This window comes from Podarcis pityusensis (assembly GCF_964106645.2).
Source record: "Podarcis pityusensis genome assembly, chromosome: 8".
Lineage (NCBI taxonomy): Eukaryota > Metazoa > Chordata > Lepidosauria > Squamata > Lacertidae > Podarcis > Podarcis pityusensis.
In genome coordinates, this window is record NC_138033.1 from 26,353,278 (window position 1) to 26,378,480 (window position 25,203).

General features: G+C 43.0%; 1 protein-coding gene and 1 long non-coding RNA gene across 5 annotated transcripts; both read left to right on the top strand.

Annotated features, from left to right (window-relative positions):
* Positions 1 to 2,827: 2,827 nt before the first annotated feature.
* STMN1 (stathmin 1) lies at positions 2,828 to 24,255 on the top strand (the record flags this gene model as incomplete). Of its 4 annotated transcripts, XM_081017709.1 has the most annotated exons (6): positions 2,828 to 2,968; positions 14,356 to 14,558; positions 21,409 to 21,473; positions 22,328 to 22,500; positions 22,923 to 23,114; positions 23,795 to 24,255. In XM_081017709.1, the coding sequence occupies 4 exons, from the start codon at positions 21,461 to 21,463 to the stop codon at positions 23,864 to 23,866; spliced, it is 450 nt and encodes a 149-aa protein (XP_080873835.1). In that variant the 3' UTR covers positions 23,867 to 24,255. The 4 variants fall into 4 exon arrangements, with proteins under 4 accessions (XP_080873835.1, XP_080873834.1, XP_080873833.1 ...); XM_081017708.1 differs by lacking the exon at positions 14,356 to 14,558 and having other exon boundaries at positions 2,846 to 2,889; XM_081017707.1 differs by lacking the exons at positions 2,828 to 2,968; positions 14,356 to 14,558 and adding an exon at positions 18,651 to 19,066.
* Positions 12,147 to 14,451, top strand: LOC308483645. The gene is made up of 2 exons (XR_013989742.1): positions 12,147 to 13,409; positions 13,565 to 14,451. It is a non-coding gene; the product is annotated as an uncharacterized lncRNA (long non-coding RNA).
* Positions 24,256 to 25,203: the final 948 nt, after the last annotated feature.

The window sequence follows — 25,203 nt, forward strand, 5'->3', positions numbered from 1 at the left end:
CCAAGTTCAAATGCACAGGAAAGTGGCGCAGTAGGCAGCCCGGAAAGGGAGCCAGGTCCTAAAGCCCGCCGAAAGGAGGGAGAAGAGTCAGGGGGGTCAGCGTCAGCGTCAGCGTCAGAGGAATCCCGGAAGGAAGAGACCCCGGGGGGCAGAGGGACCCAGAGAAGAACAGTCAGGCGGAAAAGGTGGAGCAAGGCTAGGATATTAAGTTGGTGTACAAGGGGCGGAGACTCAGATGGAGCTTCGCCGATCTAACCATTAGACGTAGGGTTGCACGCAGCAGCTTGAGAATGGAAACTGTAACTCAATAAAGACTTTTATTTAATGATCGCTGGCTAGCGTGATCCTCTGTGAGCTAGGATCTGGAAGCAACTCTGACAATACCAATTGCCTCAGAAAAGGAATACATTTTAAAAAGCCCTGTCTTATCTTTAGAGAGCAGCATCAGTTCTCAGCCCTTGTGGACTTCAAAGGCTTTGACGGCAGCTGAGCAGAACTTTGGTTTTCAAGTGAAATCTGACAGCATCAACAAGACATGAATGTCTTAATATGCTAAATCTGCTTGCTTTTGGGAGGGTGGTGGTGCCCTCACAACACATCCTTTCTCTCTACCACCCCCAAGCAGGGATGTGCGTGTCTAGTAATCTTATTGAACTTCACCCCTGGAAAAAACTCACACAAGTCATCTGAACAGATATGTTTGAGGCGATCTGTTTCTGTGTCTCACTTCTGCCCTCCCACATTGGTTGAGGAAGGTTCATTAGCCAAGGCCAGGGCCTGGGTTCCTGAAGCTGACCCTGATTGATCGCTGTCTTTCTTAACTCTCTTTAAAAAGGAGGGAGAGAATGGTAATGCTCCTACAACAGTGAGCAACCTTAGGCTGGGAAGTGAGGCACTTGGGGATCATACAAAGGAAGAGCATCTGCTTTGCATGCAGAAGCTCCCATGTCCAATCCCTGGCATCTCCAAGGAGAGACCCCTGTCTGAAACCCTGGAGAGCAGCTGCCAGTCAGTGTAGCCAATTCTACGCTAGAGTGACCAACAGTCTGACTCTCTTTAAGGTAGTTCCCAATATTCCTCCAGATGAAGACCAGAGGACAAAGTACTTATGCTCCTTTTTTCCCTGGCATTTATGTCTGTCTCTCAATCCTGTCCCATGGAAAAGTGTATTTAGAGTTTTTAGATTTAGATTTCTAGAATACTCCTAGAGTGCACAAAGCAATATACAAAATAAAACTTTAAATAAAATGCATGCTTAACAAAGGACTTTTGAGTCTTTGCGGATAATTGTTCGCACAGGGAATTATTACTATTATTATTACTTCCGTTACTACTACTTTTCATACCAATGCCAAAATAGACTTCCAATTGGTTTACAAAGCATAAAAGAAAATTACACAAACATTAAAACATCCATAATTAAAATAAACAATAAAACAATCCCATGAAAACATTAAAACATAAACATCCATAATTAAGAGACAATAACACAAATCCATTAAAGCAACACAGCAATTAAAAATGATGTTCTGTACAGAGTTGTACAACCCGGGGTTTCGGATCCCCAGAAACATGTGGCACAGGCAAATTGCATTTTCCCAGTCTTCAAACTAAAAAATAAAGTTGCTGGGAAAATTTGGTACCTTCCTCAAGTTCAGTGGTTCCTAAACTTTCTCCCCCCGTGGAACACATAAAAATTGCTGAGATTCTTGGCAGATCACTTCATGGTTTTTCTGCCTACTGTAGCAATTGTAATGCCCTGTGCTTGATGCTGCATGGTTTTTAATTGTATTTTTATTGCTTCTTTTATTTATTATATGGTGTATTATAATTTAAATTCCGTCGAATTCAAACTCTAATGCACATTGTGCCCTATCCCCCATAACAGATTTAGGGGCACATGTGATGAGAGAAGAGGGGAGACAGTTCCATTGCACAAGGTAACATCCTTGTGCTAACAGAACATGTGACTCAGTGCTGCTTCGAGAGTGACCCTCAGTCTCCCAGATTATTTCACAGCTAGTAAGGGCTGGCCCTACCATTAGGCAGAATGAGGCATCTGCCTCAGGGGCAGGTGGTGGGAGGCAGGGACCGTTGGCGAATTGTTTGAAGGTACTGGAAGAAAGTGGCAGAAATTTGTAGGGCGCTATAAATAAAACAAATAAGTCATATAAGCGGCCATGCACCACCTAAGCTAGTGGAGTGTTGTCTTAACATTCAAGCACTACTAGCCTGTCCAGCCTTTGATGAGTGAATGGGAGGGAGCTGCCTTATTGTCCTTCTCTTCCTGGCAGCAAAACGTCATGGAACAATCCTGCAATTAGTTTCCGCTGGAAGTGATTCCTTTTTACTTCCTGGCAGCAATACAGCTCAGCCCCTTGAAAAATCCCCATTCCTGTTCAGCAAACATTTTGAACAGCTCCATTGTGCTTCCCGGACTGTATCTTTGAGCAAAACAAGGCGATTGGGCCAGGATGAAGAGGCCAGCATTTCAATTCCTGGCTGACCACGACTTCAGTTGGGTCAGCACAAGGATTCGACCAGCACTGTCAAATTATAGGCAGAGAGGAAAAGGAAGTCCCTTCATTTTAATCTCCCTCCCCTTTGCTTTTTTTTTTTTTTAATGGAAATTAGACTAGGCACTCCATAAAGTGACCTGCTCTGCTTCTGGCCATCTGCTGATAAGAGACTAGCAAAAGCTGATCTGAGAGGAAAACACTGTGCAAGTTGGAGGCTGAGGCCTAGCTGCAGAGCCCAGTGGATGAGGCCTTTGCCCCTGTTGCCATAGAGACAGACAGCAGATGCAGGGGAGGAGGCTGAAAGATGGTGGCGGAAGACTGTGCCCAGCAGATCAGATGGCATGGGATGGCCCCAAACGGACAGTGCCAGGTATCAGTTTCCTCCTGCTGAATGTGTAAGCCAAAAGGACTAACGTGTACCCTATTGTGGCCAGCTGTTTCATATTCTGGTAAGACAACAAACCCCTTCGTACTGGGCTCCTCCAAACGTCCTTTTTATTGAGTGTTCATTATTATTTGTGCTCATTATGTTATAACAAGGGGTTGCCATCGTCCTCTTTTTTCCAGGACATGTCCTCTTTCTCAGGAGTAAAATTTCTGTCCGGGTGGGTTTTTTGAATTTTCCAAAATGTCTGGGGGGGGGGGTGTTTGTGTGAGTGGGCTACTTTTTATTTTGCATACACAGTACTAGATGACCAAGTGCAAAACATATATATATTGTGTGAGTTTTACATGATGCAGGAAAGGAGCAGTCCTTGTTTTTTTATATTTTGAAGGGACATTGTACAATGTGCCTGCTCCCGCACCCCCTCCCCATCCCAGATGCCGGCAAATGTGTCCTTTTTTTTGCTCTTCAAAATATGGCAACCCTATATATGCGATCACACTTTCAGGATGTATAGTGTCTGCGACAGTTGCTTGAGCAATGAAAAGATCCAGATGAGTATGGGTCCGTTTTTAACGTTTTTAACACAAAGAAACACATAAAATAAAGGAATACTTAAGGGATAGCAAAAACCCAAAAACCCTGTTTTTAATGTTGTGTTTTAATTGTTGTAACCTGCTCTGGGACCTTGGGATAATTTTTAATAATAATAATAAGTTGAAAAAGATTTTATAACAATATGAATTCCAGTGATTCAGTAATATCTCCTACTTTCCCACAAAGTACTGCACTAGGTATTACTCATTTGGTATCATTGCGTTTGATTTCTTCCTTTTAACAATAACCAATTCTTCTGTTACTAATTAGAAACAGATGGAATGCTACCTGGTTTGCCGTTTCTAATTGTTAACAATTAAATAACTGTAAATATATTAAAGTACCTGTATTAAAGATCTAACTATTCTGCTTTCACTCATCCATACTTCCCCCACGTTGCTTTTATGCTACCACATCAGACATTTCTAGCTAAGACTTGGGAATCCACTTACTACATTTTATTGGCTCATCTAAAAAAAAAATCATCTTATTTGGTTGCCACAGTCGGAAGATGTAAGACCACCACCACAAATCTGGTTGAGCCATTATCACTGTTAGTTCAACCTACATATGCACATGTTAAAGACTTCACCTATGGACTAAGGCAGGCATGGCCAAACTTGGCCCTCCAGATGTTTTGGGACTAGAGTTCCCCTCATCCCTGACCACTGGTCCTGTTAGCTAGGGATGATGGGAGTTGTAGTCCCAAAACATCGGAGGGCCAAGTTTGGCCATGCCTGGACCAAGGCATCACAGGAACAGAGGAAACTGCCTTATACTGACTCAGACCATTGACCTATCCAGCTTATTATTGTCTATACTGATGGGCAGCAGCAGTAGTGGCGTAACATGCATTGGCAGTGCCCAAGGCAAGGCAAGGATTCCCCCCACAACCTCCTTGCGGGTGCCGTATGGGAGGCAACAGGCAGACTTTGCTGCACTCCTGCAGTGGCCGCTCCTCATGAAGGTTGCCTGCTCGTCAGTCTCTGCGTTTGTCCTCTCAGCTTGGCGAGCTCCCAGTGGGACCAGTGGCTGGCACTCCTTGACAGGCTTGGCGATGTCCCAGCAACACCAAAGCTGCAGCTGCAGCAGGCCTAGGAGGAAGGTGGCAGAGAGCAGGCTAAGACACCAAGTGCAGCCCTTCCCCCGTTGCTCTTCTGCATGCAAGGCAGTTGCTCCACCACTGAGCTAAGGCCCTTCACATGTGTCAATGCCTGCAACTGCAGAAGAGCACATGTGTGTGAGGAGCGATCAATGTGAATTCAAGAGGTGAGTCTCGAAGCTAACTCATCTGGCCGCTAACAATATTCCAGTGCTAAAATGTCTGTGGGATGCAACACAAAACAAGAAGAACAAAGTACTGTGTGGTGCACAATATGCAAGCATTAGCGTTCCCCAGCTGTGTTTGTTATAATGATGCATTAGATTAGACGATGCCTCCAACAGAGATGCTAAAAGCCCTCCTTACTGGCACAGGCCAGAAGCGCCCCTGCATATCTTCTTCCCATGCGATGTGAGATGGAGATAAAAGAAGATAGGGTGGAAATGATGGCTATACAGAAATGGATTTATTGTGGAGACTGCAACACCAGCACATTCTGAAGCAGCTTTTAATTGGTGGAGAGGGTAGTTTAAAAGAATAAAAATCGTTATTGGAGCTGTAAATGTGTGACTCTTAGAAGAGGTTATCTATACAGAAAAGAGCTGGGGAAGAGACAGTTGAGTGTGTTTAACAGGCTCCAAAAATAAAAAACTGTTTGGAGGCACTATGTAGGGAAGAAAGCAATCTGCTTTTTGTTAAAATGAAGGCCTTGTATTCATTTAGTGCTATGCAGTCCCCTTGAAAATAACTGAAATTTCTGGACAGTATATTTGATGCTGCAAAAAAGGACAAATCTGTAGCATGAAGATTTGTAGCTGCTGAAAAAGGAATTATAGATATGACATTTCTCCTTTTTGTATATGGATACATTTTTAATACAGTTGATACTGTGCTTGTTCTAATGCTTTCAACTATGTGAATAAGAGCCTTGATGCCTTGATTTTATATTTATTTAAAATACTTATATTCTGCTTTACACCCACACCTACCTTAATAGATTTCAGTTATTGGGAATATAATGGCACCAGGTTCAAGGCGAGCACAGCTTGCCTCCCTTGTTTGAAAGATCCAAGGCCTGCCCTGATCTGCACTCAACGTGATCATTTTTCAGCTGCTACTACCGCGGGAGCATTGTTGGAGGAACTTTGTCAGCAGAGCTTTCTGACACTGCAATGAGAAGGCATTCATAGGAGAATTTTAGTCTCCACCCACAGACTTACCTCTGTTAGGGATGGTGGATAAATTTGATTTTGGTCCCATTTAAAGGTGAACCTACCTATTTTGCCCTTTCCGAAACAATATGCAACTGAAACACAGCCATCCTTTGAAATTCACTCTTCTCCAAATTTTGCAGTGTAGTTCTCCAACAAAGTAATGTATATAAAAATACATATATTGGGGTAAAGTGTACATAATTCATAAATTTGTGGAAAATACATAAAAGCAACATATCGGGCAGTTGCTTTGAAAAAAGTCTGCATCAGGGGAAATTGCATGGAAAAGTCTATATTAGGAGAAATTCTCAGTGAAACACTGTTGTTCTATAAGCTTGGATCCCCAGATGATGTTGGGCTACAATTCCCATCATCCCTGCCATGGGCTGGGGAATATGGGAGTTGTATTCAACAGTATCTGGGGACCCAAAGTTGAAGAATAGTGCAGCCAATACTGAGCTATATGGACCAATGATCTAACTCAGTATAATACAAATTCTTATGTTCTTACATGATGTCAGCTGCAGGGCAGTTAAGATGTTACTGACTTGCACAGCACAATGCAAGATCTGACAATCGACCGACCTGGCAAAAACAGGTCACATGACATCATTGTGACATCAAACCTGGCCCACAGGAAACTGAGAGAGATAAGGAACTGACCCAGTGGCCAAATCCGGTCCCCCGTCCCTGTTTTAAAGGGCCATTGTTGGTGAGTTTTGTCCCCTGCCCTCAGAAGTGAAAGCGAGAGACCGTTCTGTCTCCCTCTTTCTCTTTCTTTCTCTGTGAAGTCTTCACATAACTGAGCCTCCCATTGAGATCTTAAAAACTGGAAGACTGGTAAAGGAAGAGGTGTTCCCAGAGATACAGCAGACCCAAAACATATAAAGCTTAGATCACTAATGTAATGAGCACGCTAAATTGTGCCACTAAGCAGCTGGTGACCCCAATTTTGCTGCAGCCCTAACTCTGCCAGGAGGTAAGCTGTGTAGGGTTAATAGAGAACACCATGTTGAGAGAGAAAAAAGAAAAGGGTCTTTTATTTTAGCCCACTAACCTTCAACACCACAGGCTGCAACATACAGCTGAAGTTTTCTATTTTCTTCAGTGGTATGAATTTTCAAGTACAGTTTCCCTGTAAGAAAGTATTGGAGATTTACAGGGTGTTTTCCTCCTCCACAACATTTCCTTATTTGCATTATGCAAATTGAGCATAAGAGAGTATAGTTGAAGCCATCTTGATGCTTTATAGATTTCTCCAAAAGGAAATGGCACACCTTGGAAGCCACAAAGCCAACTGCATAACCCAAACTCTCCTTTCTTTCTCTGGCTACATGCCAACTCCCAGCTTTCTTGCCATACCTATACAGAGCGGCTAGTCTTAGAGTATGTTCTAATTATTCTTTACTGCAGCTCCAGCATGCTCCCACCACTGTTTTTTTTAATTGAGGTTAACCACAATCACACGGCGTTAACCACAATCCATCTGAATCTAGTGGCTTTAAGAGAAATATCCCTCTGTGATGCACTCTTTAAATATATATATATATATTTTTTTAAACTTCCATGTGATTCAAAAACCAAAGTCATGGCTCCATTGCAGTGAGAATAGTTCAGGCAGCTTTTTGCACATGCACAGATGAAAACATAATTGAATTGGGGTTCAGCACAGGGAAAGAAATCCTCTGGTGAGAACATCCCCACTCTGGTGTGAACAGCATCAGGAGAAAGCGATGTCAAAAATACAGCAGAAGGCAAACCACCTCACATTTTCAAATTGCTAATGTGAATATACCCTTAGTTCACATCCTGTCTGATAGGGATGTCCAGCAGCTAGCCAGTAGCAACTGGGTACCAAGAACCATTAAGGAAGCATTTCTAAGCAATGGTGGACTTTGGGGCTCAAATTAAAGCGGCACCCTGGGCAACACCAGAATCCCACGTCCCCCCTTGTGCTCCATTTGAAATCATAGTTGCAGTGCCCACTGCAGTGTCCCTGAGGCTCTGCACCTAGTTTGCCCGAACCAGTCACGCTCCCCTAAATCCACCTCTGGTTCAAGCCACCAAGAACTTCTTTTAGGGACAGATTGCAGTAACAGCAATTTTTATGTTTTTAAAAATAGGGAGCACCCGTTGTTGTTTCTATCCCAAAATCTTATGTGTATAGCTTGATAACTGTGGCACTTAAAAAAGACTTATATAGCATACATTTTATATCTTAGAACTGAATGCTGTGTCCAGTGTTATTCCTACTCACAGTAGACCCATTGAAGTTAATGGGCAATACTAATTTGGATCTATTAAATGCAGTAGGTCTGCTCTGAGTAGAACTTCACTGAATACAAGCCTGAGTTTACAGAGTGACTTTTTGTCTGCAAGATCCAGCTCATTTTGTACTTCTTATTTTTCTTTGTTGCCCCATTACCTTTCACTCAATGGCTCTTGTTAACAGTATATTTCTGCCATGCAGTGAATGGCTTACTCATAGTAAGAGATGGATGCTGTGGTCTGTTTGCTGGGTTTTGACCTCCCGAACAACTGCTTTGCTAATCAGAAGCCAAGCAGTTTATGGTTTCTCGTTTTAATCAAAGCAGCAGGATCGGTAGCTAATTTCCACCACCACCGATCAATACTGCAAATGATCTTGCTTACAAAGGACATGCCACCTAAGAGGGATTCCATGTAAGAACTCCTCCCACTGAGGCCCTGGTTTCTTGTATCATAGGTGTACGTTTAACCATCTCATCGCAAGGTGGTGTTAATAATACAAAGGATATTGCTGCTTCTGTTATGCCTGAGCCTACTTTGTTGAATCCCAAAGACTAATTAGAGACTGGGGAATAATTAGTGCTTCACCCAATGCTTTTAGTTCATTCTATTTCTGTTTCAAAGAGCAAAAGCAAATATCTGATTGGAACACACTATCTCTTTTTCTGTATGTGTTGAATATTTTATGGTTCTTCCGCATTGCATCGCTATGCTGCGGGTTGTCAAGAATCACATTGTCTTTGCTCTAGATCCAAGGTGAGGGAGCTGTTCCTGACACTTTTGAAATCCAATTAGTGCATTTCATGTCAGCTATGATGCAGGCTGAGGGGGAGAGAAATCCCCCTCCTCACAGCAGCTGTTTGGTTATTAGAGAGCAGAAGCCTGATGTACAATGAGCAGATTGGTTATTTTGGGACCCAAAACAGTTGTTTTCTACACTTGGCCTAGAAATTTCATGGGACTCCATGGAGGCAGTGATACGTGGAGGCGAAGGCAGAGGTGATCTGAAGACTGGGGGAGAAGCAGCTATCCATCTTTAATATAGGTATCCTGAACATAACAGTCAAGCAAATGTTGGGGTTTACATAAGCACACCATATATGGCAGAAGCAGGAGGTGGTCCTCTATGAATCTGGGAAGGTTCTGTGATTACATAAATCTTCTTCTTAAGGGACTGATATGTCCCTGAACAGCTGCCCTACAAGCTGCATTTTTTCCTTCAGCCATTGCTGCGACAAAGCACAGAAGCAACTATATGCTGTATGTGGATAGGGGGCTGGCTTTTATACAGATTAATTCAATTTGGCATGGGGAAACAGGCACTTAGATCAGGGGGATCTAAGACAGACCCTTCAGAGCACTAAGCTCTTACAAACATACAAAATTGCCTTATGCGAATTCAGGCCGATAGTTCATTCAGCTCTTCCAGCCCCCTCCCACACCTCTAAGCTAAGGTTGGGGAAGAAATTCAATTCAGTTCTCATTTAAAGGTGAACTTACATAATTCACACTTCCCAAGACAATGTGAGAACCTAAACACACCGTCCTCTGAAATTAGCACTTCTCTTAATTTTGTGATACTGTTCTCCAACTAAACTGTTTACAACAAAGGTTTTATATTAAAGGAAAGCATGCATAAAAGTGAATATATTGGTGAAAATAACTAATGCAAATCTGTGTCTTCCTTTGTCTTGTTTTCTGGTGATTTATTTCCTCTTCTTTGGCAATGCACAAGTAGCAAAGCTTGCTCAAGAATGGCGAGAGACCTCTAAGGAAGAGGTGTAAGCCGCAACACCTTGAGGAACTGTGTTTCTAATGACTTTGAATAAAAAATATAAGAAATAATATGTTTGGATATTTGCATTTTACTCCATATTGGCCTAGGGGGAGGCCTGGGGAGGAGTTGTGGCTCTTCGGGTGTCCTGGGGGCCAGACAGTGAGGCCTGAACAGTCTTTTGTTTCCCATCCCTGATTTAACTATTGTGGGCTGTTTCTCACCCCTGTTCTTACTATTCAAATACTGTTGATGTATTTATTACATTTCTATCCGGCCTTTCCTCCAAGGAACAACTCTGGGAAGTAGGTTAGGCTGAGACACTGAGACGGGTCCAAAGTCACCCAGCGAGCTTGATGGCAGACTGAGGATATGAACCCTGGTGTCCCAGGTGCTAGTCTGACACTCTTAACTACTACGTTACAATGACTCTGCATCAATGTGTGTTTAGCAAAATATGTCACAAAGTGGAGGTTGTTGGAGACTGTGATGTGCATTTCTTCTTGCCACTTTAAACACCTACTTCCCAGACATTCAGTCGATTGCATGGTTGTTACTCATTTGTTGCATAAGATCCAGGAATATTCCATTAAGAAGATGCTTCCAGTTCATGAATCAGGCATTTCCCTGGTGCTTAAACCATGTATATGTGGTTCTGGGGGAAGTCAGCGTCTTTCTCCAGCTAACAAGGTTGTTCCAGTTAGGAGTACTGACTGCAAAGCAGTTATACAAACATTATTGGTCCAAAGACCATTCCTGCCACATTGCTGATCATAAGGACACAAGCTACCAGTGCTGGTTCCAGATTGGGGTGGGGAATAACCTTGAGGAGGATACCATTTGTGTCCCCCTCCTTAAAAAGGCTCCTCCTCCACTACTTGCCCTCTTTCTGTGGGCCCAGGACGGTGGGAGGAGGCAAGCAGAGGCTGCTGATCCTTCTCACTCCTGTCACTGCTCGGTTACTTAGAGAGGGCAGGTGAGGTGAGGTGAGCAGGAAGTGGCAGCAAAGGAGACGGGGGAAACAGCAAGGCTGCAGGGCCACCAGAGGTCAGTGGTATGTCTTCTGATGAGGAAGGAGCCTTGGCTGTTTCTAGGTTATGCTGCCCCTAACGCCAGCCCTGCAGCTTTCCCGCTTCATGCCCATACTGTGTTACTGTGATATCCTTCACAGATTTACCGTAATCCACTTTTTTGTAGCTGAGCAGTCCCCATCAATACCACTCAAGCAAAGACACTGCCACAAAGCCCTTTTAGAAGGGGTAGGGGAAGGGGTGTAGTGAGAAGCAATGCCCTTCCATCTCTTGCAACAAAGCCTAACTATTTTATGAACCTTTCCTGTTTGTATTTTTTGTCCTGTGTGGGACGTGCACTGCCTCTCTCCCAGGGTTTTCAGTAATTATGAGCCTAAGAAGACCCCTGCTGGATCAGGCCGGAGGCCCATCTAGCCCAGCATCTCTGCATCCCACAGTAGCCAAGCAAGTGCCTATGGGAAGCCCACAAGCAGGATGTGAGATCATCTGGCTGTTGTTTCCAAGTGACTGGCATTCAAAGATAGCATATGAACTATCGTGCCTAGAGGCCGCTGATAGTCTTATACTCCACAAAGCTGACTAATCGCCTTTTAAAGCCGAGTTGGTGGCTGTCCCCACATCTTGTCATAATTAAACTATGCGCACCCGGCTCTCTATCAAACACATGCACATCACATGTAAACATGACACTGCTGGTGGTGGATTAGAACTAGTTCAAAGTGCTAAAGTGAAGGTTCAACCATTTTTTTACAATCTGCACAAGCACTAAGTCTCGGTTTTTAGGCCCAACTCAATGTGTCGGGGCAGCTATCTCTGCTATTCCTGTGTCAGCCCCGTAAAGAGGGTACGGGTTGGATAACTGTAACAAAGGGAGCCCCTTGCTTCAGGTGGCAGAGCAGGTGGTGCGGCAGATCAGTGCTTTGGCCTCAGGCCACCTGCCACAGCTATTGGCCTATTGCCTTCGCCAGTGGCGTAGCGTGGGGGTGCAGGGGGGGCCGGCTGCACCGGGCGCAACATCTGGGGGGGTCGCACTCGCAGCTCTCTGCCCCTACCTGGCTCCACGGGTTAGGGGGCGCAAATTACTTGCCTTGCCCCGGGTGCTGACAACCCACGCTACACCACTGGCCTTCGCCCACTGTTTTGCTGGCTGGAGAGCTGCCTGCCAGGCTAGTGCAGAGCTTGTCTGAGGCCCAGGGTGGGAGTCTTGTTGTTGGCAAGACAGCATAAGTTTGACAGGTCCTTAAGCAGCACCTGGGGTATGTGTACCCGGCTGCTCTCACATCTGTATGGACCTGATGCCAGGTATTGCTTTGAAACTGTATGGGCGGGGGGGTATTGTTTTTGTTTGTTACTATGGTATGCATTTTGGGTTTTTTATATTGTAAACCACCCTGTGCTCTTTCAATGAAGGATGGTATAGAAAATATAACAACAACAACCTCTATATCCAGGGCCTGCCCCTGTGTCATCACCAGGGGCCACCCTTAGGTCTCAGGTATGGGCCCTGAAATCTTAGGGTCTAGGATGGTCCTGACTTGGCAAATCTAATATTAAATCTATTTGAATATGTGGCTTGCAATATCAAAAAGACTAGACACAGGTTTGCTGCTGGTAGGAAAAATGCAGCTTGGACGCTTAAACAGCTTTGCACATTTTCTCTGTCTCTCACACATGCACACCCTCCTCTCACTCACAGATTAATTTTGTTCTCTATAGATATTTTTACCTTGATCAAAAATAAAAGCCCTTCTGTGTTCTGTTTCTCTGTGAGCTGCATAATTATCTCACTTGCTGTTGGACAATGGAGTTGAAGGGGTATTTTGGTTATTTGCACCCCCTCCTGTCTTGTTCATCAACATCACAATTAATAATAATGCAATTTTAATTCTAGACTATCTGAATATATATATATATATATATATATATATATATATATAGTGAGAGAGAGAGTTAGTTAGTTAGTTAGTTAGTTAGTTAGTTAGTTAAACTGTCACTAGAAGTTGTGAGGGTCTTCTTGATGCCTCCAAACTTTATAATTTTCCCAGATGGGTCAAAAGAAAGAAATCTAAATCTATATTTTATTCAACATCTGTTGAGTTGGGGTAGATGGTAGGTATGGGAGAGAAATGTGATTCAATTCACATTTAAAGGCAAATCTACCTAATTTGCAATTTCCAAAATATGAGAACTGAAAGACAATCATTCTTCAAAATTGAGGTAAAGTATGCATAAAAATGCACATTTTAGTGAAAATAACATACAAAATGCATTATTATAGGGGAAATTGCTTTCAAAATGTGCATATTTAGCAAAATTGTACTCAAACATGTATATTCAGAAAAACCTGCACTAAAATGCTGATGAATTTTCACCAGAATTTTATTTAAAGTGCAAACTGATGTGGAAATATGAACAACTGAACTTAAGATTGGACAGATGAGAAACTGAAATTGACTGATTCACCCATACCTAAAATAGAGGTAGGATACAGGGCTGTAATCTGTGCCACTGGCAGTGGCGTAGCGTGGGTTGTCAGCACCCGGGGCAAGGCAAGTAATTTGCGCCCCCTAACCCGTGGATTTGCGCCCCCTAACCCTAACCCCCAGATGTTGCGCCCGGTGCGGCCGGCCCCCCCTGCACCACCCACGCTACGCCACTGGCCACTGGGGAACAGTAAAGGTCTGGTCCTGCAAGGTTATTCTAGTTCGCTTCCTAGAATTTGCAATCAGGAAAAGTAAGCCTCTAGACCATTTGCCTCATGCAGCTCTTAGGGACATTGTGCAGGCTATTCTGCCCAGTAGCTTTCTAAAAAAAAAAAAAAAAAACTTATTTCCACCTTCCATCATTCTGGCCAATGAATGTCAAGGCACTGGAATAACTGACAAGCAATAGGCTAGAGATAGAGAACCTGTGGTCCTACAGATGTTGTTGCAGTCAAGGGGCCTAAGGGTTGATGGGAGTTGTACCAGGTTAGCAAAAGCTGATTTAAAGGGTATCAAATGATAGGGTGATGTCAATGGTGCCACTGCACTTATGGAGCTCAGTTCTCAGAGATCCTATATGCTCCCTCTCTATGTTTTTTGACTGGTGCTGAAAACTTTTTAATGCTAGAAGTTCTTTTTAAAAATCTCTCGGCTGTTTTCGTAGATGAGAGTTGGGGAATGTGTAGCCCTGCAGATTCCAACTCCCATGAGCCTCAACTGGCACAACCAGTGGTTAAAGTTAAGAATTCTAGTCCAACAACATCTCGGGGGCCCCAGATTTCCCATTCCTGCTTTAGCAGAATGTTTAGAACACCCATTTCCAACCTGGTGCTCCCCCATATTTTGGACTTCAACTCCCATCAGCCCCAGTTGGTGAAGACTGGTTTAGAACGACGAACAACGTGTAAAACTAGGGAGGGTTTGAACTGCAAACACAGCACGTTAAACACCACAGAACTTAATTAATTATGGTTATTTCTAGCATAGAAATCTTCATCAAGGGGTCAAGAAGCTGAACCACATCAAAAATACCGCGGAGTCTTTCGGGTTGTAAACATCTGCTTGAAAAAAACATCTACTGCTGATTATTCAGTCTGAAAAATCTACCCATGTTTGGCTGCCAGATGCTTGTTTCCATGGAAACAGACATCCGATTGGGAGGAGAAAAAACAACCCAGCTTTAAGGTAATGTGTGTTTTGAAGGATCTATTGTTGCTTGTCACAATATTAACCCACTCTAATCTAGAAATTCATGTGCAGAAATCGTTGTGCTTTTTAAAAGTAGAGATACGTAACACATCAGGGTCCTCTTGATATAGCTCAGTTCATGGGTAATGTAAGGCAAGAGCTCAGAAAATAAGGGCTTGGTTTTATCACCACTGGTGCAGTTAGTCCATGGTCATTTGTCCTTGACATGTATATTGATTTCTACTGTGATTTAAATGAAAAGGTCATAAAAACCCATCCATTACCAGTAGGAAACCAAACCTTTGAGAGTGCTGTGCCTGAGTGTGCACACTCATGTGTTTAGGTAGGTAGATATTCAGTATTTGAGATGGGGACAGATGGAGAAAAAGGCAGAATAGCTTAACAATAAAAACCCATACAGATCATTTATGTATATGCTTTATCTACGGTCCTCTTACCATTCCACAGCCCAGACAGCACTAAATGGGCTTCAGTTCAAGCATTTGGCTTATGTGAATTGTGGATCCAGCCCAGCCACCTACTGAATAAATGGGACATTTGTCCCGAGTGCTCTAAAGGGAGTGTTCAGCAACTAGTGCTTTGTCTCTGATCATTTTGTCAAGCCTGGGAGATGGGGGGGGGGGGGGAGGAAGACTATTGTTTTGAGACAATTGGAAGCCATAAGGTTGTCAGATTTGTAAACCAACCTTTAACTATGTATTTAACTCTACAGGCATTAACCAGTGTTTCAGCTTATCTCTGTGCTGCAAAGTTTTCACCTGTGAATTCTTGCTTATGATGCTGCTGCTAAAGGCATAGCGGCATACTAGTAGGATTTTTTCCTGCAAAGTTGTCACCCCAGCAGAAAGCAATCCCCTACAATATTGAGATGAACTGAAGCATGATATATTTCAGATAGTTATGACATTTGGGATGGGACAGAGGCAAGCCAATAGCCAGAAATGGTCTCAAAATGGGATTTAATGGGTTGAGGAATCATCACCACCTAACAGAGACAGTGGCTCCCCATTTGTGAAATGCTCTCCCCAGGGAGGCTCGCCCAGCACCTTAATTACACATCTTTAGGTGCCAGGTGAAAATGTTTCTCTTCAACCAGGTGTTAGGCTGATTAACATTCTATGTGTCAGTGGGGGGGGGGGGTGCGCTATTGGTTTGTTTTGCTTCTGTTTTTATTTTATTGTGTTTTCATTTTGTATTTTTATGTTGTGAACTGCCTGTGATATACAAATTTAATAAATAATAATAATAATAATAATAATGTGGCCTTAGTAAGCAATTGGATAAGATACTGCCAGCATGCTTTTAATTCTACCAATAAACAGGGATAAGGCGCACACACCTGTGGCTACAAAACTAATCAGAGAAGAAAGAGGAGACGTTTGGAATGGTTTCTGTGTTGAACTCTTGAGAAGGGGCAGGGAATTGGGGCTGCATCCTTTGCAACACTTACTTGGGACATGTTCCACTGAGCATAGTTGGACTTACTTCTGAGTAACCTGCATAGATTTGCTGTTTAGGTATGTGGCATGAGAAATTTACAGAATTAATCCCAAGCACCCAGTGCTATGTTTAAAAATGGGACCAGGGACCAGTTATAAACTCGTTTGAGTTTATAACTTTATTCTAACAAGACTCTTGTCCCAGGCCTCAGACAAGCTCTGCACAGGCCTTGATATAGGTACCATGTAGTGTTAAACTACAACCTGAGACCATAGCTGTCAACGTTTCCCTTTTTTAAAGGGAAATTCCCTTATTCCGAATAGGATTCCTTGCAAGAAAAGGGAAAATTTGACAGCTATGCCTGAGACACCAGGATTCCAATCCCCACCCCCATGAAGCTAACTGGGTAACCTTGGGTCAGTCGCTGTTTCTTAGCCTAATTGCCTCATGGGGCTGCTTTGAAGATAAAAAGTGGAGGGGGCAGAACCATGTACCGGTACATTTTGAAGCTCCTTGGAGGTAAGGCAAGGAGTAAATATGCTGATCCTGTGCACACCTAGAAGTTAGAGCCACAGTGAGTTTAATGGGAACTTTCCCCCACTGAAATCAATGTGATTTAAACATGCCTTATTTCTGGATGTGTCATGGTCTCTCTCTCGTTTCTGCCAGAAAAAAATAAAAATAAATCAGCTAAAAGATTAACAAAATATGTGTTGAGGACTGTACATTTTTGATATAGCAGTTGCATTTTATTATTTGATGTCTAATTTGTATATTTCATCCTCGTTAAAGTTACAGCATACAATTTATGGTAACACACGTGAGTGGTTTTTAGTTTATAATTAGTATTTTTATAGCAGCTTCCACTAAAGCATCTGCCAGCATTTTACAGACATTAGTAAATGAACTCTAACAATGCTCCTCTGAATTAGCCGTAATTTATGAACTTCTATCAGAGAATGTACCAAATGGAGGAACTGCCGATATGCAAAGAGCCTCCAGGGTGTGACTAACAGACTCACTTCCTATTGTTGCAGACCTCCAAATATGTCGAGGACACCTGCTGGAAAATAATGAGGCAGAGGTTCTCCAGGGAATACAGTTAACCCATGCACACAAACAGCACAGGAGAAGCTGCTTCAGTGTCAATCAGGAAAATGGTCAGAATGTTGTTCGTAGGTTTTAAAAAAGCAGAAAATGGCTATTTCCAAACTAAATGTAGATTCTGGGGCTTGGCTGTGTGACAAACTTAAATCAGCTTGAAGCCTGTTTCACTGCCATTTCTCGTAAGGAATCCTGGGGACTGTAGTTCCGTGAAGTGGGCTAGAATTGGCTCTGCAGTCTTCCTGAGCTAACGTGTATCCGACTTCTTTGTTCAAAAGATGTGAAAGTGACATCATTCAAACATAATGTTGGCTGTGAACCATGGTTAGGGAAATTAGCCAGTGTGTGCAGCTCAAGGGCACTCTGCTTTGCTGCTCTCTTTCTAGAGAAGCAAACCATGGCACAGCTGGTTTAATGTTACATGCAAACCAGCACTTGTGATTCCCCCCCCCCAACCTCCTTGATTGTTCATCGTTTGTATGTGATTAAAATAACCCATGAATGCTGGTTCATATGTTAACACTAAGCCAACCACTCTGTAGTTTGTTTCCTTACACTAGGAAACAGGATTGGTTGAGCTGTGTGCACATGTTTATTTTTCTAACTATAGTGTATGGCTAGGGTTCTACCAGTGAATTAAAACAATTTCCAAATGGGTTTAATTTAAAGATGTAGGGTAGATGTGCTATATATTGCACAGAACTGCAGTTCCAGAGAAGGGATGTAGGAATGATTTAACCAGAATGCAGACATCTTAGAGTACTGTACTGGGTCATCTTAAAGACTAACACATCTACAGTACAGTGGTACCTTGGGTTAAGTACTTAATTTGTTCGGTATATTTTGAGGTTTCATTTTGTTTAAATCTGTGTAGGTGACCTGTGGCCTTCCAGGTCTTGCCATTGGGCTCAGGGTTCCACCATCCCTGGCCATTGGCTATGCTGGCTGAAGTTGACAGTGGTTGAAGTTCAACAACTGGAGGGCCACAAGTTCCTCACCCACATTTTAAAGCTTCCTTCTCAGTTTCCTTTTAGCAGATTTTGACATCCTATATTCTGTTATATGGCCAGATTCCACCGAAATGAGCTCTTGATCATCAAGTGAGGTACCAAATAACTTCATCTAAAGGAGGTGGAACTGCTTAATTAAAGACTGGTGTGATTGTTGGTCTGACGCAGTCAAAATAAATTAAAAAATTGTCCAGTACCACCTTAGAGACCAACTAAGTTTGTTTTTAGGACTATAATCCTAACACTACACACTTGCAGTCTTATGGTGGTGCAAGACCCAGTGAATTCAGGTAAGCATGTTCAGGCATGAGTTGAAAGTTGAAGCTTACATAAACATCTTATTAGAGAGTAAGCTACATTGAGCTCAGTGAAGCTTGCTTGAGAGTTAAAGGGCCACATGCAGGGGCTGCAAGGCCTTTTTGAGTAGAAGGGAGTGTGATTAGACCTCGGGTTTTTTGCGGAGGGAGGGCGTTTTCGTCTATTCTAAGGTCAAATGATTGACATGTAAGCAGCGGAGACAGGAGGGAGAATGAGAACAAAGGGGCACTCTTCTGTTGCCCCAGGCAAGGAATGGACCGCGACGCCCACAAAGGTTGCACGGAAGTTGGAGAAGGAAACCAAGAGCCTGCCAATTTCCCATATATTGCCTCCATCCACCCGTCTTAAAAAAACCCAAAAAACTTTTATTGCACCCAGAGACACTCCCCTGCACTACATTTCCCATCATGCCATCACAATAGAAGGGGCTAGAGAGAAAGAGAACGCTCCCCTCGTTTTCTCCCCCTCCCCGCTGCGCGGCACGTGCCGCCTTTCTCAGCCAATAGGGGGCGTGGCCGATGCAGGTCACGTGCCTTTGTTTGCCGCTTTTGTGGGGAGCGCTGGGCGGTTAGGAGCTGAGTCTGTGTGTAGCCGCCGCAGTGACAGGAGCAGGTGGGTTGCCTAAGAAGCTGGTTTGAATCCGAGGCGGGGCCGGCGATAACGAGCGGTTGGTCCTTCACTGCGAGGGGCAAATGGGGCTTCGTTTAGTAGGGCGGCAGCGGAGTGCGTTGTTGGGGAAGAGGGGCGAAGGGGGGTTCTCGGGCGGGGTCTCTGAAAAATCCGCTTTTGTCTAAGACGGCTCCGTTGCTTTGTCACCTGAGTGGGCTGCTGCTGCTTTTTAAGCGAGTGGGTGGTGACCAGCGGGTAGGAGCGGGGGACAAAGGACCGCGAGTGAGGAAGGCAGAAGGGGCGCGTGCTCTCCTCGCGGAAGCTATTGTTCGCTCGCGCCCCCACCCCAGTTCCTGAACGGACTGGCGGCGCCCGCTCCCTTTCCCCGTCCTCTGGTTTTCTTCTTGACAGGAGTAGCCCGTCTATTGTTGGAGGGAAAGGGGCGGCGCCGCTATTGCTGTCGAAGCTGCCACCACTGCCGCCACCTTGTCGCGCCCGCCAACGGGGATTAAAGGGAGGGGGCGGCAGGCGCGTTCCTCAAGCGGCGTGAGAGGCTGAAATGTGACACAGGAAAAAGGTGGGAGAGGGCGGGAAAGAGAAGAGACCCCGCGTGCAGCGGGAGGAAAGCGAGAAGAAGCCCCGAGCCCAAATAGACGGAGAGGAAAGCGGCCCGCGCGCTCGCGGCTGAGGCGGGTTTTTTTTTGTGTGCGACGCCGTCTCGCTCGGGATTGTTTTGGCGCGCCGAAGAGGGGAGGGTGGAGGAACGCGCGAGCCGCAGGTGCCCGGATGTTACCGTTATAGCTCAGATTCTTCCCTCCCTCCCCCTCAATTTTTTTTTAATTTTTTTTTTTTTGCTGAGGGTGGAAGCGCGCGCGCGCGCGCTCTCGGGCTGTTTGAATTCGGTGCGGTTCTAGAATGGCGCGTGGGGTGGGCGGGGCTTCGAGGCAGGCGCCGCTCTTCATTTTCTCTCCCCCTCCTCCATCTTTTCCCCCTTCCACTATCTTGCATTATCTCTGATCCTTATTGGCTGTGAGTATTTTCTCCTGGTCCCGCCCCATAGTATGTAGTAGAAAGCCAGTGAGGGCTTTTTTCGAAACCACCCACCCCTGCTTTCAGATCTTGGGCGTTGTTGCTAGCCTTTGGTTTTTCAGCCTGATCGCAGAAGAGGTGCCCCTTAAGAACCCCAGCTTTTTGCTATTGTGCGTGTTTTATTTCTTCTCCTCCTCCCCGCAAAAGAGCTTTGTTTGCCTGGGAATACAAACATACATATGGGTGCCATTGTGCTACATTTAATTAGGTATTATCTCAAGAGGTCAGGGGCGGAAGAGAAGAGGTTAGGGCAAGGCTCGGATTTATTTAATGTATGCCGCCTTGCTTTGTTAATACTGGGTTTAGCACAAACGGTTCTAGATCTCGATTATAGTGAGCTACCCTTTGTGTCTCGAGGTAGCAAGAACAATGGCGCATACCAATCCTAGGTTAGCAGATAAAAAGGAAATATGTCATCCTTCTGAGGCTCCTGAGGGAGGGTTTTAGTGAATCTAGTAGCATATATGTAAGGCTTTGATTGCTTTTAATCAATGTTGAAGGGACAGATGGAGCACATCTGCCCAGTGGATTAGTATTCGTTGCTGGAAATAAATTTCAAACCATAGTGTCTTATGGTACCCTTGGATATAGCTGGAGGAGGGGGAGGCAATACAATTCTCAGGTGCTGTTATCAAACTTCTTGGTGCCCAAGCAGCCTGCACTCTAGCAATCTATCTAGCCTTAGGTGCCTTCATTTGACTAGCTGGTAGGAAAATCTGATGTACCTTCTTACAAAATACTTGCACTTCTGGTTGCCCACTATCTACTTAAGAGCTTGGGGCACAGAATTGTTAATCCCAGGCATAAATAACAGGATGTTTGAAATGGACACATGTAATTTGAAAACTATTCATATTCACCTAGCTTTAGATACAGGACCAGCCCCTGTTTTATTGTGTATATCGGTAATGCAGTGTAAGACTGGTCTGCTTCGCTCCAGTAAAGCACCAAGATTGTGTTGTAGAATATTGATTAATTTATTTTAATACAGTTTTGAATAATATGAGTTAACAGTGGTGGATCCTTAGTGTTGGGGGGTAGGGCTGATCTGAGGACATAACTTAATTCAGAGTACATCATTCTAGATATTTACTATGTATAGCAGATTGGTTTCTTTTTTCCAGATGTGTTGTTTTGCATGTCATCCAAACCTAAATAAGGACTAGAAACTGGTAGAAGGAAAACACTGAATAGAGAAGTTCAAGTCCTAACACTTATGTAATGATACTATCTATCTAATATTTCCATCTTCTTAGTGCTCACCTATTGGAGTTCCTGCAGCAAATTATTTTGGAATCTACTTCAGCCATGGCGTCTTCTGGTAAGTGCTACTTTATCTACTAATACTTGTGTTAGAATCATGGGACCCTGAGGATCATCTAGTCCAACCCCCTGCAATGAAGGAATATACAGCTGTCCCATACAGGGGTCAAACCTGCAACCTTACCATTATCAGCACCATGCTCTACCAACTGAGCTATCCAGATATACGTAATGATGTCTCAAGATAAATTTTTAATAAATTAAAAGCATTCTAAGTTACTTAATACTTAAACATCAGTAAAATGTATATTAAAATGCATTATAATTTTTTCAATCGCATCAGCATTAACCTGCCAGTGTTACAGTTATATTACACATACTGAAAAGCACAGATGACGTCTAGGCTTGAATGATAGTGTTCTTGTCAGGTGCGATATAACTAAGGTTCATACCTACATCCTGTGACAACTATTAAAATGTCTATAACTGTCCTCAAATGGTGTTTTTATTGTAGTTTGACTATGTGTGAAACTAAATTTTGCTGTAGGTGCCCAAATATTGATGGTAGAATAACTGTACAGGTCTTAAGTGTGAATATTTAGCAAATGCTTGTATTAAAACATAAGGCACTTTCAAACTTGATTTGTTGTTTTCAAGGAAACAGGGATTGTGCCTTTGTGGAGGTACTTTGTATTCCATTATAGGCCCCCAGGGACCTCAAACAACACTTAATGATGTGGAGGGAAGTGGGAGCCTCAATTAACTAGTCAAACAGGTTATAAAGTTTGTACTGCAAATGCAGACTTGAAATTTGATTTGCTTCCTTGAGCTTGAGGGCACTTTTAAGCAGAAGTGTGTATTAGCATGATGTGGCTCAAGGATACTAACTATTACTTACAATGTCTCTTCTAGACATTCAGGTGAAAGAACTAGAAAAACGTGCTTCTGGACAGGCATTTGAATTGATACTTGGCCCTCCTTCAAAAGAAGCTGTTCCAGAGTTTCCCCTCTCTCCTCCAAAGAAAAAAGATCTCTCACTGGAAGAAATTCAAAGGAAGCTAGAAGCAGCAGAAGAAAGGCGCAAGGTAAACATTATTTTTCTAGTTCTAAATACTACACTACATTGTGCACAAGTGTATACTTGAAATGGTAGCCAGTTTATAGAATTTACCATTAGGAATGCCGTAGCCCATGAAAAATGCCTCAAACTGGATGTTACAGCACCTTAATAGTTATAATAAATTGAGGATTAGATAAAGATTAATAGTTCAAATAGAATTGCTGCAGTTCTGTTTGAATTTAAGTATACTGGAAGTGGAGAAAGAGATTCCAAGACAAATAGGGGAGACACACTTGTCTATTCCATGTCTGCCCTGATTTGGAACTAGCTTAGCTGCTAGTAGACTGAGGCCACTATCAATGACTCAGATGATACTTAACACAGCCCAACAACTGTAATTGCATACAGACCACTCTCAACTAAACATGGAATGGATCTATATTCTAGTCCCATGAAGCTGAAGTGTTGAAGCAGCTAGCTGAAAAACGAGAGCACGAGAAAGAGGTGCTGCAGAAGGCAATTGAAGAAAATAACAACTTCAGCAAAATGGCAGAGGAAAAGTTGACCCACAAAATGGAAGCTATCAAAGAGAACAGAGAAGCACAAATGGCTGCTAAACTGGAGCGCTTGAGAGAGAAAGTAAGTCTGGTATTTAAGATTCTCTATAAAATAATGGAATATGAACTTGGACCACCAGTGACATTTACAAACTAGGAACAGTAGACCTTGGTTGAAAAAATAAAAATTAACACCTAACTGCTCAGAATTTGTACATAATTATTTAATTTTGAAGGGAATGAACTATTGGAATCACAGGACTTCCTAAGTAGCAATAAGGTAAGACCAAGTCAACAAATAGACAGTTAATACATACAGGTTTCTACTGATAACCACTTCCCTAACATTTGACTAAAACAAAATAGCTGAAGTTAGTTCTTTGTTTTGTCCCTGTGTTAAATACTGTGTTGAATAGGTATTTAGTGGTAGAGTTTAAAGAATGCTTTTGATAAATGAGAACTGCACAGAGCTGGAGGTACTTAAAAACTGGATGGGTGGATTTTTTTTGGCTGCATGAAGCTTAAATGTTAACCTGTTGGGATGAAAACCATGCTTCTCAAGTCATTAAACTATAGGGTGCCAATCTGCTTGAGTGCATCACTGTGTAAAACCCCAGGATATGCTCCGCAGAAACTGCAAATTGTAAGTTTTATTTTAGTCCAGACTTTGCATTGTGTTTATAGAAACAAAACAGTTTTGGTAGCAGTAAAACCTCTGAAGAACCAGGTTCTATCTCACTTTCTTAACTCTTGCTTTACCAGGACAAGCATATTGAAGAAGTACGGAAGAACAAAGAAGGGGGGAAAGAATCTGGTGACAACGAAAGCGACTGACTTCATCCTGGAAACTGACTTTCTCCCCTTTGTCTAAATATCCAAAGACTGTATTGGCCAGTGTTTTTGTTAAGTTTCTAGAAAACTGATGTAGAGCTGTATAGTTAGATCCAACTGTACACATGCTTTGGGGAGCTAGAGGGGAGCCCTTTTCATGTTCACTCTTTTTCTAAAATGTTGTCTTTCCAGTGTAGCTATCTTGTTGCATTTCTTCTATTCCAGTGCATTTGTTCCTGGATTGATGGCTAGTGCTGTATTCAGCTCTGACATATTTGTGAAAGAAATATGTAGTGTAATGCTCATGCTGAATCTGTTACACTTCAGAATCTGTCGGTTTTAAACATATTACTGTAACCAAGTGACTTAATAAAAGCTGCACAGTGCTGTTATCACAGGTGACTGTTTCTGAGACTAGCATGACTAAATATGTAACTTGGGCATAGCTATGGCTAGAACATTTTGATGCAATAAAGAACAAAAAATGCTTGCAAGCAATATATCCAATGGCTAGTGATGTTTCACAGTAGCCAGCTTCCTTAGTTGTTGCCTATTGTCCCAGTTTCACAATAAGAGCTTTGTCTTGCACCTCAGCAGTTGTCAGCTGGTGGTTTGTTAAACAATTAAGAACCATCTCCCTCCCTGGATAGGCTTGCACTTTGTAACAAATAACTTCTTGTTAACGTGACTGTGATCTGACTTCTAAAGCATTTGCCTGTTAGTTTTTAAGTTTCATTTAAAATTTTGGGGTGTCCATACAACCCTCAAGCTCCAAAGTCGCCATTTTTGCAAACTGCTCTAGGTTCAAGTATAGTGCTTGGGATAAGAGAAAGCTTAGGTGGTGCTGGATATTAAAGAGACTTTATTGTTGAAACATACAGACTTAATACTTTTAAAAGGGAACTTGTGGATCTTGTAAAATGATTGCATTGTAGAGCCTTAAATTGGTTTTGGGAGTTGGGTGTGGGGAATGATAGCAAAACAATGATCTGAAAGATAGTGTCTGCCAAATAGTGCTTGTTTTGTATCTTAGTGTTGTAAAATGTATTTGCCAGTTGGAGCAACTCCCCCATGTGGCAAAAAATGTAACTACATAGTCCCAGTATGGAATTCAATATTCCATTCTGAAGTATGGGCTTGTAATAAATACTTAACAGTTCAGTGCACAAACAACTACTGCAGGCACAATACTTAATTCAGAAAATAAATTACAAATACTTTAAAGAATAGATGGCTTTTCTTCACTTGCAGTACGGAGAACGCCCAACCTAGCTAGTACTGTGTTCATAACCAACCTACTTTGATGAGAGCCACTTAACAGATCTTTTCTCCCCCAACCC